Consider the following 17237-nt stretch of genomic DNA (forward strand, 5'->3'; position numbering starts at 1 on the left):
AAAGATTTATTTATTTGAGAGAGAGAGAGAGAGCACACAAGCAGTGGGGAGGGGCAGGGGGAGAGGGAGAAGCAGACTCCCTGCTGAGCATGGAGCCCAACACGGGGCTGGATCCCACGACCCTGAGATCATGACCAGAGCCAAAGTCAGACGCTTAACTTACTGAACCACCCAAGTGCCCCGAGAGATTTTTTTTTTTTAAGATTTATTTATTTTTACTTGAGAGACAGTGCATGCCCATGCATGGGGTTGCGGGGGGAAGGGGCAGAGGGAAAGAGAATCTTAAGAAGACTCTGTGCTCAGCACAGAGCCACTGCAGGGCTCAATCTCACAACCCTGAGATCATGACCTGAGCTGAAACTGAGTCAGATGCTTAACCAACTGTGTCACCCAGGAGCCCCCACGATGATATATTAGAAGGAAATTATGCTGCACAGGATTTTAAATGTAAATCTTTGACAATAAATTAGTTAATTTACCACCAATAATTAGTAATTGTGAGCATTTATGAGCTACAAACTGTGCTATAATACTGAGTAGGCAAAATGTGTTATGCCAGCCAGAAGGAAATAGAGACTAGGGGAAGACACAGACATTTAAAAATCTAACATGGTAGAAGCTTTAACAAAGTTAGGAAGGTTTGGAATAAAATCAGAACACTTGTGCAACATAATTAGAAGTTACAAAATACAATTTACATTACACACAAAATCTATTATTTGTCAACGTCTTGCTGTAATTTTTAGCCAAGTACTGAACTGGCAGTTCTAAAAAGTGCTATGTGATTACTATAGGTAAGAATTAACAATGTTTTATAAGATAAAACACTATTAAGCAATGGATATCAAACTACCTAATCACAGTTATTTCTATTTACAAATGGAAAAATTATATATGAATAAGAGACACTAGCTTCATTCAATATTATACACCATATATGATATACCATACATATACATTAATGGTGCATAAAACTGGAACATTCTTATATTAGGCAGTACTTGTATGATCTCCTACACTGCCCAGACAATTGTCTCAACCTCAATCTCCCAACCTAAAATCAACCTAAATTTCTAGTTGTAGTTAGAATTAAAGAAAATCACATTAATTTAGCAATATGTCTTGAAATCTTAAAAATGTTTATCCTTTCACCTAGTAATTCCACTTCTGACAAGCCAGTATATAGAAAAAAGGATTTCTGCACAAAGATGTTGATTGAAACATTATTTATGTTGAAAATTTGGCAACAACCTAAATGTGCAACAATCAGGAAATTGCTAAATTAACTACAGGACCTCCACTTTATAAAGTATTAAAACTGACACTAAATTATAGTTTTGAAGTCTAAGTGAAACAGGGAAAAGTATATCATGCTGAGTGTGAAAAAGCTGGATAATCACAGTATGAATTCAGTGATGTTTTAAAAAGTTAATTTAAAATGGAAGCAAGGAAATATATCAAAAATGGGAATAAGGGGCGCCTGGGTGGCTCAGTCAGTTAGGCACCCAATTCTTGATTTCAGCTCAGATCATGATCTCAGGGTCGTGAGAGTGAGCCTGTGTCAGGCTCCACGCTTAGTACCCACTTGACTTGAGGTTCTCTCCCTCTCCCCCTGCCAGCTTTCTCTCACGCTCTCTCTAAAATAAGTAAATATTTTTTTTAAAAAAAATGGGAATAAGTTGGGGCACCTGGGTGGCTCAGTCGTTAGGTGTCTGCCTTAGGCTCAGGTCATGATCCCAGGATCCTGGGATCGAGCCCCACATCGGGCTCCCTGCTCAGCGGGAGGCCTGCTTCTCCCTCTCCCACTCCCCCTGCTTGTGTTCCCTCTCTCACTGTGTCTCTCTGTCAAATAAATAAATAAAATCTTTCAAAAAAAACCGGGAGTAAGTTAACAAGGATAGAGATGTGCAATGGGATCATGAGTACTTTTTACTGTCTTTCTCTGGAAAATGCAAAAAAAAAAAGAAGAAAGTAATAAATTTATTACTTTTATAATAGCAAAATAAAGGAAATCATTTATATTTTGACAGTGGACAAACTAAAACAAAGTAGAAATAATTTCTTTTTTAATACAACATAATGTAGCTATCTAAATCTACAAACTACTATATATGTAAGATGGAAACAGTAACTATCTTATTCATTTCTGAAGTGGTAAAAATATGCACAGCAAGAAACCTTCCAGAGGTCCCCACTGCCCATGAAATAAAGTGTAGTTCTTAAGCTACACAAATGGCTATTTGTGTAGCTTAAGGAAACCTGTATCTTAACATCTCTACCAGTGTCTTTTACATAGATATCCAATTTTTTAAAAATCCTTTTTAAATTAAATAATATTTGGTCATGTAGAAAATCAGAAGATATGTAAATAAGCAATATTTTTGAAATTAAAATTACCTCACCACCCAGAAATAACCACTGGTAACATTTTAGAGTATACACAAATACACTCACCTACTGTATGTTCTCATTCAGTCCCATGGCTTTAAATACTATCTACGTGCTGATGACTTCCAAATTTTTATCTCTAGACCAGACCTCTCACTAACTCTAGAAATAAATCTAATTGCCTACTCAACATCTGTTTGAGTATCCTCACAACATGGCAGCTGGCTTCCCCTAAGTGAGTGATCCAAAAAAGAGAGAGCAAGGCACAATGTCTTTTAGGATCTGGCTTTGAAGTCACACATTATCACTTCCACCATCATCTATCCATTAGAAGCAAGTTATTAAATCCAATTCACATTCCAAGGGAAGAAAATTAAGTTATTCCTCTTGAAGAGACAAACATCAAAAAATCTGTAGACATCCTATAAAACCACCATAACATCCGAGTTGATGGCAATTTCATTCTTCCGGATACTCAGGTCCCTGGAGTCATCTTTGCTTCCTGTTTGACTCTCAACTCTTATCCAGTCCATTAGGAAATCATGCTGGTTCTACATTCAAGTATATCCAGAGTCTAACCATTTCCACTCCCACTGCTACAAGCATACTTCTGTGAGGAACAGGTACATCTCTTTCTTGCATTTCAGAAATACCCATCTGCTTCTACTTCTACCCCTTACAGTGTAATCCTTTTAGAATTTAAGTCAGATACCTTGCAGCAGGGGGCGAATGGCTCCCCATTCTCTCAGAATAAAAGCCAAAGTCTTTACATGACCTCCAAGACCCTACATAACCTGGCCTCATCACCACTTTGATCATCCCACTTCAGCCATCTTAGCCTCTTTGCTATTTGTCTTTATTCTAGCTGTTCTTCCTGCCTGGAATATCTTTCCCCAGATTTCCACTTGACTTGTTCCTTCATTTCTTCCAAGTCTTTACACAAACCTCACTGCTTCCATATGATCCATCCCGACCATTTTATAAAATACTAGAACTGCCCAGCCCCCACCCTGACTTCTGATTTCTCTTACTCTGCCCTTTTTCCCATAGCACTTTTCACTTAACATAATATATAATTAGTCTTTACTGTTTATTGTGTGCTTCCTCTTACTAGAATACAAGCCCCACAAGAATAGGAATTTTGATCTGTATCAGATATATCCCAAGTGCCTAAAACAGTGTCTGGCACATAGGAGAAGCTTGCTGAATATGTGTTAAATGAACAGACATAACTTTTAAGAAATAATTTGGAAACTTTTCTCAGTTAATAAAAATGTATATGGTAAACATCTTCCCATACTACTTTTAATGGCTATTCAGTACATGACTATATGGCTATATCACAGTTTACCTAAACATTTTCCTTTAACTGGACATTTAGATAGTTACCAGATTTTCTCAACTACAAATAATGTAGTGAACATCTCTTGATGTAAGTGTTACATGACTTACTTCCTTGGGAAATATTTCTAGAAGTAAAATTGCTGGGTCAAAGGATATGTGCATTTTTAAGGACGAATGCATTATACTGCTCTTACCAGCAACCCATGAGAATGCACATTTCTCCACATCCTGAGATGTGTTATTAGTGAATTTAAAAGTGAGATGAACCTGGGTTCATATCTGGGTTCTGCCATTAATTAACTTAAAATTACTGTAATGGGGATAATAATAGCATCTACCTCACCCAATTGTGTTAAAGATTAAAGGAAACAATGCATATGTAAAGCACTTAGCATGCTGCTCGACACAGAGTAAACAATCAATAAAATGCGAAGTTTATTTCACCAGTATTATGACTTGAAAGAAATTACCTGCAGAGTGCCCTGCCCATTATTACAGGAACGCCAACCTATTATTTACTATAATGAAATGTTGCTTTAAAGCTCAACTTTTAAAAAATCATTTAATCATTCCGCATCAAATTAAAAATATTCCTAAATATAATGCATATAACTGGGCGGAACAATGACATGACTACCCTGACCCTCGCTTTTGTTTTCCTTTTGACAGCAGGAAACCACAATGTTTTTGCATTCCCAGTCGCCAGGAAGATAAGACCAGATCAGAGGACAGCAGGAAAACAAACTTGGGCAAGTGAGCTAGCTACAGGTATCCGGCGTCCGGTCTGGTCGGCACGTCGCGCTTGCCACTCCGGGGTGGCACAGGGTAAATGAAGGGTTCACCTGGGACTCGGAATGGGGCTGCGGCGCATGAAAGCCTTCAAGCATCACTAGGGAAAACGGTGAGAGTCACAGAGCAGGCTCTCGCTTTGACGTGCATACACAACGCACCCCAACCCCCAACACACGCACACACACACACACTCGCGCGTGCGCGCGCTCCCATTTGATGCCCTTTGTAGGCCCCGCTTGTCGCCGGCCCAGCTCCCTGGTCAGCGGGGTCCTGCGCGGGTGCGGTCCCGAGGTCGCTCACCTCCCGAGCCTCAGCTCACCCCATGTTCCGGGGAGGTTTGCTCGGCTGGGTTTTCAATTCAAACCCGTGCCAGACCCACGACCCCAAGAGCCTCGACCAGAAACATCCCGTGGCCACAGGAAAGCCACCCGCGACTGTCCGGGTCCGGCGACCAGCCGCTCGGACCTGGATGCGGCCGGGCCACGCGCGTGGGGAGGGGCGGCGGCGGCCTGGCGCAGGCACCCGCCTTCCCCCGCCGAGGCCGAGCGCCTGCCCGAAGTCCGGGCGCATCCCGCGGGCACGCGGCCCCGCGCCCCGGCCGGCACGCAGCACCCACCGAGCTCCTCGCGCCCCGCCGCCTCGGCCGCCGCCGGCGCCGCCGCTTCCATCTCTCGGGGGTCTCCAGGACGCCGCCGCCCCGAAGCGCGCTCTCCCGCCGCTGCGTGACCCGCGACAGGCGGAGGCCTTCCCAGCCGAGCGCGACCCACGCCCAGCGCCCGCCTCCTGGCCCCGGGCACCCCACCCGCGCGGCGCGGAGCATGCGCAGTGCCGCGGCCCGGCCCGCCGCGGTGCTGGGCGCCAGGGGCCCCCCTGGGGTTCGCGGGGCGCTGTGGGCGAGCCGCACCGAGGCAGGAGACCCGAGCGAGGGAAGGCGCGACGGAGGAGGGCGGGATAACCCGAGAGAAAGGGCGCCTTGGGATCACCGGGATGGGAGATTAGAGCTGGCGGGGACCCAGGCCTGTAGTTCCCTGGAGGACTTTAAAGGTGACCACGAACTTAAATTTGAGGAGCCCATCTATTTGCAAGGCTTTAGCATTCTGTAAGGCACCTGGGAGAACGCAGAGGAGGAGGGGATTGTCCCCTTTCCGTGTTGGAGTTCTGACTGTTCCTTGGTTATCCATCTTTCTGTGCCCCTATTTAGAGAGATACAGGATGCACTCACATTTAGGATTTAATTTAATCAAATAGTTTCACTTCAAGGAATTTTCAGTGCCCTCCAAAAATACTTGGCATTCACCTCAGGGCTGAAAGAAAATTAAGGGTAAGAATAATTATACCGATGTGGTGTCAAATATTCTTAAGCACTATGTATATAATTCTGATGACAATCCTGTGAGATAATTCTAATATTTATATCCATTTTACAGATGAGGGAACTAAGCACACAAAGCTAAGTAACTCGCCCAAGGACAGTGAACTAATAAATGGGAAAGATGGAATTCTATCAGCAGCCAGAGCTGGGGCTCTCAACCAAGATACAAAGCTGACCTTTCAGGTGTGTACCAATTAATATTTGATGAATCAATAGATGAAGCAAGTTTTGGTTTGAAAGGAAAATATTTTAACTTTGAAAATGCTTTCTTTTTTTTTTTTTTCATTTCATAGTTCTTTAAAGTTCAAACACTAGACTTTTTCCATTTCAGTGGGGCCTTTTTGGAAAGTCTTTTTTGAGGGGGGAGTCTAATTTCTAAGACCACTGATGTTAAGTACATAGTGACGGTGTTAAATATTTAAAATTCTGAGATTAAAAAGGCACACAGTTACATAATATCTACATTTTTCCTCCTGTTGCATCCTTTGTAGGTTTTACTAGCTATAATGATGATTTGCCAAAACCATTTGTTTTCCCTCCCATCAACCCCAATCACTCACACATATCAACAAGCAAACCCCAAAGAAAGATTTGATTTGAAATGTCCCTGACAAGTAATATAGATGTAGGGAAGATAGAGAAAGAAGAATTCTATTCTAGATCATGGCTAGAGGAATAGTCCCTAATCTGCATTGATGGAGCACTATGTTAGAGATGAGTGGGAGAGAAAACAAGCATCAGACAGGTAATTGTCCACAAAACTACCCACTGTAATGAGAATACTTGGGACGTTGTGACAGAGGAGCATTATTCTTTGAGTGTTAAAAGGGATCAAAGCCATTGTCCTCTAATCTCAGAATCAGGAAAGCAGATCTGGCAGTGTGGGGAAAAAAAAAAAAAAAAAAAAAGCCCTGACCTGTAATACAGGCCTGGGCTTTTCTGAAGAATCCTGGGCTGAGGCAGGCAGCTAGACTCAGTGTCTTTGCAGAGTGATATGGAGATAAGGCAAATGATAGAGATGATCCTAAGATTCAAGAAAATTATAGTTTTCATATACCACTACTTGCGAAATCCTTACTGTCACTCTGCTCCAGGTCTTATAAATTGCAAGGGTTATGGGGAAAAGCTGTATAGGATAGAGACATAAAGAATCTAACCATTTGAATGGCAACCCTGGCAATTCCTTTCTTTCCTTTCCTCACTTTAACTTCCTGGATTATATCCCGATTATTTCCTCCCTTGTAACCATGGCACTTTGTTTATATCTCTGTTATAAATCTTCTCCCCTGGTATTATAATTGCTTGAGTCTCACGCTCTACTGTGAACCCCTGCAGGAGAGAAGTCATATCTTCTTCTGTGTCTTTGGCTCAGTTAGGGCCTGGCAGAGTGCCCTGCATGTTACTACTCCCTCAAGAATAGGTGTTGAAAGTTGTTGACTCTAGCCTCATAGATACATAAAAGAAAATGTTTAGAAATATTTAATGTCTCCGGGCGCCTGGGTGGCTCAGTTGGTTAAGCAACTGCCTTCGGCTCAGGTCATGATCCTGGAGTCCGGGGATCAAGTCCCGCATCGGGCTCCCTGCTCAGCGGGGAGTCTGCTTCTCCCTCTGACCCTCCCCCCCTCATGCTTTATCTCATTCTCTCTCAAATAAATAAATAAAATCTTTAAAAAAAAAAAAAAAGAAATATTTAATGTCTCCAAACAGATTTTATGGAGCCATTTCCATGTGCCAGGGACGGTGCTAGATGCAGGGGCTACAGTGGCAGACAACACTAGTATAGGCCCTGCCATCCTGGACTTCATAGTCTCGCACAGGAGAGTGCAAACGAAAAGAACTAAACAAAATACTAACTGTGTGATTACATTGTTGGAGAAGGAAAGAAGGTGTTACTGAGGAACCTACTCGAGATCAGGGAGGCAGGACAGCCTCCTCTGAGAACATTTAAGCTGACACCTCAAGGTAAGAAGGAGTTAGCTAGGTGTCTGTAGGAAAAAGAGCAGTTCAGGCAGCGAGAACCGCTTTCCCCATTTTACAGATGGAGAAGTGGTGTGTTTTTGACATGCTGCTTTACACCAGGGGACATCTAGATAGTGGCGTCTATTATACAGCAGTTGGAGTTGTAAAATTTCTTCATGTGTAAAATAATTTTACCAACCTCAGAGAGGGTTCAATGAGATAAAGTTTATAAAGCGTTAATACACTGCCTAGTTCACAGAAAGCATCAAATAAACTGAGTGTGTTAGTTAGGAAGGTTTTTTTACCATGGAGAGAGAGGCCAACTCAAACTAGCTTAAGCCAAAAGGAGAATTTAATGAGGATATTGAGATCCCTAGGACAGAGATGTGACTTCGCTCAGGAACAGCGGATCCTGATGCCTCTGAGACTCTGTCTCCTTTTCCACTAATTGCCTTTCTCTGTGCAGCTGCTTGTGCGTCTGTGCTAGTTTTTGCTGCAGAATTCCACTGCTTCTCAGGTTCATCTGGCAGGAAACATGGTTCCTAAGAACTGCCAATTTCTATATCTTATGGTTTAGGTGCCCAGAAAAATACTCGTTGCTTTTTCTCAGTTCTGATTTAAAATTTTCCCAGAGAAAAATTGTGAATTTTAAATCACCTTGGATCAGGTCCCTACCCCAGACTAATCACGTGAGTGGCAGAGAAAGTCACACATCATGGTAGGTACTGATAGAACCATGTGGATGACAGTGTGTAAAGGGGAACAGTTTTCAAAAGGAGAAGATGAGCACACCAAATCCTGGCTGTCCACCCTATTTTGATTCCCCTCTATGTAAAATATTACTCATTATGTATCTTAAGGCTATTTTACTCCCTTATGTTTTCAGTGGATATGGAGACAAGCTTCTCACCATCTTTTAAATAATATCTGCTTAAATGACTTCTCTATTCTGTTAATGAGCTTAGGAAACATGATGATATAAACATGAATAAACATAAAACAAGAATAGAATGCCATAGAAAAAGAAATGTTTAGGGAACAGAAAGTAGAACAAAGAGACAAAAAGGAAGGAAAATAGAAAAAATAAGAAAATTAAAGGATCCATCCAGCAGATCTAAGATCTTAATTCAGAAATTTAAGGGCTAACAGGAAGAAGGAAAAAAAATCAAAGTAATAAAACAACAGAAATTCTCGGAGTTGAAGGACATTTGATTAGAAGAATCCACTGAATGACCAATGCAACAGATGAAAACACAACTATGCCAAGACATACCATCATAAAATTTTAGACCACTAAGAATAATAGGAATATCCTAAAATCTTCCTGAAATGAAAAAAATAAAAGGGAGGGGGCTCACATTCAATTCCATACTAAAATTCAGTAGCAACATCAGAAGCTAGAGGATAATGGAGCATTGCATTACAACTTCTGAAGGAAAACATGTCCAGCTTAGAATTCTGTATCTAGCCAAACTGTCAATCAAGTGAAAGGGCTTTTTCTTTTTTAAATTTAATATTTATTTTTATTGTGTATTTAAAAAATCAAATAAGACTTATAACAAGAAACAAGTTCTGTTCCCCTTTTCAAGTGGCAACCACTTGGAACTTTTTTGGTAGTTTCATTTGGTATTTATCTCCATATTTCTAAATAAAATACTTATAGCACTGTTAATTTTTCAGTTTTAGAAACTATGGTCTCTCAAATATGAAAGTGAGAACTTAGTCCTTTACATCAACTTCGTACAGAATATTTCTCCCCACTCCAGCTGCATCTTCAGAGTCGTAACACATTCTCCATTAAAGTCATTTTTTTTTTTTAGTATTATGGCTTGCATGTGCTTTTCACTGCCAAGGAAAATGGTGCACTATACCTATATTTCTTTTATCAATGTTTTGTTTTGTTTTGTTTTTGTTTTTGTTTCTGTGGAGTATCCCTTCCTGGTAACTTCTGTCCTCCTGCTCCAATTTGGACTAAGTGCTCTCCTCAGCCTTCAGTACAACTGTGATACTGGAACTTCCCTTTGGCATCCTCTCAGGATTCCTCTCTCCTGGGTTAAATCCCTGGTTTCTTGGATCCCAAGTCTCCTTATTTCTAGGTTTACTCCTTAATTTTGATAGAGCATTCCTCTACAGCTTTCTAAGGAAAGGAACATGAGAAATAAACAAAACTCTTTGTATAGAGCTTAAACAAAGCTCTTTCGAGCTCCCATATATCTTAAAACTGGTCCCTGCCAGTTACTAATTTTTATTAAGTCAAGTCCCAAAAGTCATCTATAATGTGAAGTGTATTATCTCTATATTCCTATGTTTTCCCCATGTGTAGTTGGGTTTTCTTTTTAAAGATTTTATTTATTTATTTTAGAGAGAGAGAGAAAGAAAGAGCAAGGGGAGGAGCAGAGGGAGAGGGACAAACAGACTCTGTGCTGAGCACGGAGCCCAACTCAGGGCTGGATCCTATGACACTGAAATCATGACCTGAGCCGAAACCAAGAGTCAGATGCTTAACCGACTGAGCCACCCAGGCGCCCCTTTCTGTAGTTGTATTTAAGGCCAATCAGCCATATGACAAGAGGGACAACAGTTGCAGAACCTAAATTTTTAATGACTGGGAAAGACTGAATGAAGCAGATTTTCTAAAAAGTCCTTTAAAGTTTTATAGTCAAAATAAGAAGGAACCTTCTCATTAAGGATTCCTGACCCACAAGAAACAGGTTTAAAACATATTAATTTACCCAACCACCACTCCATCCCTCTTTAAAATTATTTATGTGCAGAATTTCATCACCAATCATAAATTAGAAGTCTTTTTTTTTTCATTTGGAATAGGAAAAGCTAAATTCTCCACACAATGTGGCTTTTATTAAAAGCATGGATGGGGTGCCTGAGTGGCTCAGTCCATGAAGCATCTGCCTTCGGCTCAGGTCATGATCCCAGGGTCCTTTGATTGAGCCCCATATCGAGCCCCACATCAATTCCCGCATTGGGCTCCCTGCTCAGCAGGGAGTCTGCTTCTCCCTCTGCCTACCACTCCCCCTGCTTGTGCTCAATCTCTCTCTGTCTCAAATAAATAAATAAAATATTTTTTAAAAAGCATTGAATTGAAATGCTATTTGTTTCACTAACTGACCTGAGGAAGGCTCTCTAGAGAAGAGAAACACTCCAGAGAAAAAGGAAGTTCAAATTGAAGAACTGGTTGACAGAATTATATTTATTCCCAGACTTCCCCAGTAATTTGGAGCAACACTGTTAAACTTGTACTTGCAACATGTACAACTAAGCATACAAAACAGTGTTAGTGGAAAAAATCCTCTTAACAATAAGCAGACTGAAACATATTTATGAAATGTTTAGAAAATTTATACTTATAAACTTTGAATATTTCAAAAAAAACTCTGGAATTATCTGCTCCCTAACCCCCAAAGATGGAACTAGAATTTAAAACCTGGTCTGTGTATTCTTTCCTGTATTGCAGTGATTATAATAACTATCTATGTGGCAGGCAAAATACTATGTACCTGATAATGTTCTCCATTGCCTTCCATTTTACCCTCCAGATCTACTTTCCTTTCTTTTCCATTTCGCTCTGGGCTCTGGAAAACTACCCTGTACAGAATGTTTCAGTGGGCTTCCTGAGCTCTGGCCTCTGATTAGGTTTGGTGATTGGAGGTAGAGGAAGGAGATCAGAAGAGGTTAAATTGGTAAGAAATTCATTCCTCTGGTGCCCTCCTTACTGAGTCACTACAAGTTGGCTGCATCCCTCTATGACAGCCACAGCTTCTGTCCAGCAGTCCTCCCTAGGGTTCCTGTAAACACTCCTTCCCATTGCCTGTCTGGGCCTAGAGGCAGGAATACTTCTCTCCAATGCCTGCTCGAGGGCACTGCATCATCCCTGTTGATTTTCTTAAAAATCTGTCTATAAGTTCCTCTACTTGGCCCCCCTCAATTAACAATTTGTGTGCCATTTCCTAGAGAGACCGTTATAAATGCACATACATCATCTTGTTTATTTCTCTTAAAAAAACCCAAAAAACGTCAAGTAGTATCTTCATTTCACAAATGAAGAAATCTCAATTAAGAGAAGTTAAGCGAGTTGCTAAAGATCCAATGACACTGTGTCCAGAAACATTTAATCAGGCAATGGGAAATCACATTCCCATCCCAGATAGTTCTCCAATCTTAGAATCCTATGGGCTTTCATTAGCACCTCAATAACTTTTGTTGGGGATGGTTATTTATACAGGGTAATAGTTGTCAGTCAGGAGGACAGCAGTTACTGAAGCAGCTGTTTTCTTGATTTTGGCCAAAGACTAAGGCCTCTGACCAAAAAAATACACCATGCTGAATGAACAGGTGCATGGGCACCGACAGAGGGGCCCCTGTCTTATGTCACCTCACCCTGTGTAGCCGTCTTTCATCTCCAGCCCCGTCCATTTTCTTCAGGGCTGATTGGGAACAGAAGTTTTGGTAATCCTTCTCCCCCTCATCTTCCCTTCCCCTACTCCAGTCCCAGGAAGGCCCTACTGAGGATATAGTTCCTAGGGCTGGGCCATCAGATTGTAAGTTATCTGGGAAAAATTATCCATTGAGACTCCATTTTTCTGCCATTTGGCAGTGAGGCAGGGATGAGGGTTAAAAACAGAGTAAAATGATAAGAGCAGAATAAGTTTAGTTCAGGTTAGTCCCCTTCACTAGATTCTTGTTCCTCACCTCTTCTTGTTAGTCATACAGAAAAGAGAAGGAGATAATTTTCACATCACAATGGTCTAGTTAATTTTGTTAATAGTAGTAATAGTAATCAATACAATAACAAGAAAATCTAACTTTCATTAAGCCAGTCCCCATGCTAAATGCAGTGCAGAATTACCTCATTTCTCCTCCACAACAACCCTGTGAGGTAGGTGTTCTATTACTTCATTTTTTAAAAAAGATTTTATTTATTTATTTGAAAGAGAGAGAGAGTGAGCATGAGCAGTGGGGAGAGGCAGAGGGAGAAGCAGACTCCCCGCTGAGCAGGGCGCCTGACATGGGACTCGATCCCAGGACCCCGAGATCATGACCTGAGCCGAAGGCAGATGCTTAACCGGTTAGACTGAGCTACCCGGGTGCCCCTACTTCATCTTTTAGTCAAGAAAACAGGCTTAGATAGACTAAGAAATTTGCCCGAAGTCCAACAGCTGGTAGTCAAGTTCACTTATGACTCTCGGATATATGCTCTACACCACTCGGTCTCCCAACGGCTTGACCTGAGCTCCTGAGCTGGCAGGGTGTGGCTGCCATTGTGCACTGCTGACCACTGGCTGGTGGTGTGATTTAGTCATGAGAGCATTGCACATATCTGCCTATCCATTCTCCCCATATAGCTAATCAAAGATTAGGAAAATCATCATGAAATCAGGTAATTGAGCTTCTTTGTTGGGCCTTAACTCTGCCATAAATGTCACTACCAACATATTTAACATTGTCCTCTGAAAATATTACTCTTTGAAGGGCGATAGAAAAAAAGTGACTTATGGCTAGTGCTAAGAAGCACACTGTATTTTCCCACATTATTTATTCCTCTTGTTATTTAACATCAGTGGTAAAAAAGGCTTTAAAGCTTGTGCTTAAATAAATCCCAAGTGTACTTCTACAGTCCCAAAAGTAAAAGAGTGCTTTCAAAAATTAGCTTCTTTCCATTATAAGTATTATGTATTGGTGAGACATTAACCTACATGGAAATTATTTAACTTGATTTGTCTTCTAATGAAACTATTGTCACGCCGAGTATAAAAGTCTAGTTTTCTCTGGACACTAAGAATTCATGATCCTCACATATAAGTTTAACTTGATAAGTCTTCTCTGTTTTAGGCTTTTAACATCAAGGTTGGTTTGGGATTTAATCTGACAGGCTGTACCTGTTGACTTTTGTATAGCCTGCTTTTCGTCATAGTTGAAAGAGAATGTGTGAAAGACTTAACTTATGTTAAGTATGTCACCTGAGACACAGGTCATGCATGAGGAATCCCAGAATTCCTGCTACCTGGAACCCTTTCCACAGTGATTTAAGGAACTTGCTCACAACTGAATGACACTTTTGAGTGATACCAGCCACACTGGGGAGGAATAGAACCATTCCTCATTAAGGAAATCTGGCTAGAGATGCCAATCTCCAGTGGGCCTCTTTAGAGAAAGTAAACACAAGCCGTATAACCTGCTTTCTGGTAATAAACTAAAGTGATGTGGAAGTTAGAATGTTCCACTCAGGAGAAAAGAGAAGTTCCAGCTAGAGGATTGCATTCCAGCTCATGTGCTGGGAAGTTTTTAAGACAAGAAGTCCTTGGAGAAAGGTACCATTGTAAAAAGAAAATGTCACCTACCTGTTTCCTTTAAGGCCAGGCTGGTAGACAATCACATGATTCTCCATTTATATGGTACTATTCCTGTCAGTTTTGTTTTTCAGTCATAATAACAGATAATTGTTCATTGTGTGATTTTTCTCTCATGAAAACAGCTAAGGACTTTGACCTGATTTTCTCAATAGACTGCATCCATTTTATAATAAATTAGATCATTGATTGACTACTTAAAGATGGGCCATTACATTAAGTCAGAGAAATGAGAGATTGACCAAGGAAGAGTTCACTTTGCATAATATAAATATTTCCTAATTCATCCTCCAGTCAGCTCTTTGGACCTCCATTAGTTGTGTCAAGAGACTCTCTATCATCTAATGAGTTTGACCTTAACTTCGCTGAAGATTATTCAAATATGACGCTTTAAGGAAATAAAAAATACAGTTATCTATATCACAACATTTAGAATCTTTTAAATAAAGCTCTAACTTATGTCTTTATTTTCATCCTAATTACCAAAACTTGACTCTGAAATATGGAGCTCCATGGGTAAAGTTTACTTGGCCTCATATCTTCTGAACTTGGACGAGTACAGTAGGGATGGAGACAGAGTGGACTTTCCATTCATGGGGGGGGGGGGGGGGGCTGGTTTTCCACACAGAAGAGGGTGCTTTCTGGAGTTGACCATAAATGACAGCCTCATGCTGCACTAAATAGTGTCACTCAATTGCTATGGATGTTCCACAGCTTGATGTCTTTGCATGTGTCCTGGAATAAATGAAGCCTCTAGCCAAAATTGGGCTGAATTCCAGATTGTTTAACTAAGTGATCAAAGAATTCCAAAAAAATAAAATAAAAAAGGCTGCCCTCCTATATCCTGGGGTCCAAACCAATAAAAGAGCATATTGTTAACTGCTGCTACTCACAGGAATTGGCTCCTTCCTTGCAGGACTCTTGAAACCCCTTTAACTGTGTTTATAATGATTTGGTGCTGAAACATCTATCATCCTTGTAGCTATCTTCTGCTACTGTTGAGAAAGAAATAGAAACCAGGAAATGGGGTGCTTTACAACAGAACTTTCCACCATGTCTAGAGTAACATACAACCATATCCTTATGCCTTAAGTGAATGTTCCTCAAGCAAATAGCTATCCCCATGCCCCCCTTTGCCCTCTCCTTTCAGGGCTTGGTGTTTTGGGCATTTCTGCTCTAACAGAGACTATTCAGTGTCTCTTTCCTTCTTTTATTGAAATACAACTTTTAGCTGTACACATGACAGCCTAGTCATCTCTGCTATCTGACTAGACTCTGGTCAATGAGATAAGATCAAAGAATATGTGCAAAAATGAGTCTTACCCTTGTAACCATGGAAATAAATGCAACACTCTAGGCATGGTAAGTCAACAGAACAGAAGGAACCTGGGCCCTTGATGATTTCCTAGAGTAAAGCTGGTCATACCATCTTGGACTTTTATATGAGAGAGAAATCTTATTTAAGTCATTGTATTTTGGATCTCTGTCACACACAGCTAATGAATACAAGCTTTCATTCAGGTGACTACAAGATTTAGGCTAAATCATATGAAGGAAAGATTACAGACTCTTACTCAAGTCTGTTTAGCCTAACAGAAAATGTCAGCAGAAACCTTCCTCCACACAAATCCTATGTGAAATTTTATATGTGCTAATCCAGATCTATAAAGGAAATCAATTTACTTTGCTAGCAAACTCTGAATTTACAATGATACTTACCAGAATTCTTCTTAGACAGATGCCTCATTACTTGGACAGTAAAAGAGCTTGCGCAGTATCACTTTCTATTGACTTACTTCTCAAAGTCAGGTCTGTGGATGAAGAGCCTCCTTATCTTTTCAAACTTCAGATCTCAGACCCCACCCCACATCTACTGAATCAGAATTTCTATTTTAAGAACACCAGGAGGACACCTGGGTGGTTCAGTCCATTGAGTGTCCAACTCTTGTTTTCAGCTCAGGTCATGATCTCAGGGTCATGGGGTCGTGCTCAGTGTAGAGTCTGCTGGAGATTCTCTCTCTCTCTCCCTCTGCCCCTCCCCCCCTCGCATTCTCTCTAAATACATACATACATACATACATACATACATACATAAAATCTTAAAAACTCTGGTAGTTAGTGTGTGCATTAATGTTCAAGAAGCATTGTTATAGGAGATAATATGAAACAGCATGATAGAATTTTTATATTCTATAACAGTAGTTCTCACATTGTGGTCCCCAGACCAGCAGCATCAGCATCAGCTGGAAACTTGTTAGAAATACAAATTCTTCTCCAGCTAACATCATACTCAATGGTGAAAAGCTTGAAGCTTTCCCCCTAATATCAGGAACAAGATAAGGATGTCTGTTCTTATTACTTTTATTCAATGTAGTACTGGAAGTCATAGCTACAACAATCAGACCAGAAGAAATAACAGTCTCCAAATTGGTAAGGAAGAAGTAAAACTGCCACTATTTGCAGAAGACACAATATTATATATAGAAAACCCTAAAGACTCCACCAAAAAAACTATGAAACTAATAAATGAATTCAGTAAAGGTACAGGGATACAAAATCAATATATAGAAATCTGTTGTATTTCTATACACTAATAATGAAATAGCAGAAAGGAAAATTAAGAAAACAATTTATTTACAGTTGCATCAAAAAGAATAAAATACCTAGGAGTAAATTTAGCCAAGTGGAATTTAGTGAAAGACCTGTATTCTGAAAACTATAAGACACTGTTGAAAGAAATAGAAGATGACACAAATGGAAAGATACACCATGCTCATGGATCAGAATAAATAATATTGTTAAAATTTCTATACTACCCAAAGCAATCTACAGAATCAATGCAAACCCTATCAAAATTCCAATAGTATTTTTCACATAACTAGAACAAAAAAAAATCCTGAAATTTTTATGGAACTACAAAAGACCTCAAATAGCCAAAGCAATCTTGAGAAAGAACAAAGCTGGAAATCCCAGATTTCAAACTATACTACAAAGCTATAGTAATCAAAGCAGTATAA

General features: G+C 40.4%; 1 protein-coding gene across 5 annotated transcripts in view; it reads right to left on the minus strand.

Annotated features, from left to right (window-relative positions):
- The window catches only part of SLC36A4 (solute carrier family 36 member 4), a 60622-nt gene extending 55312 nt beyond the window's left edge, over nt 1-5310 (minus strand). For 3 of the 5 annotated variants that reach the window (XM_078058680.1, XM_036111823.2, XM_036111821.2), the window contains exon 1: nt 5141-5310. In XM_078058680.1, coding sequence (XP_077914806.1) covers nt 5141-5192 — 52 coding nt within the window. In that variant the 5' untranslated portion in view covers nt 5193-5310. The remainder of the gene's footprint in view (nt 1-5140) is intronic. The other 2 variants (XM_078058679.1, XM_078058681.1) reach the window with 2 other exon arrangements.
- Nucleotides 5311-17237: the final 11927 nt, after the last annotated feature.

Source organism: Halichoerus grypus, chromosome 11 (assembly GCF_964656455.1).
Source record: "Halichoerus grypus chromosome 11, mHalGry1.hap1.1, whole genome shotgun sequence".
In the NCBI taxonomy this organism is placed as follows: Eukaryota; Metazoa; Chordata; class Mammalia; order Carnivora; family Phocidae; genus Halichoerus; species Halichoerus grypus.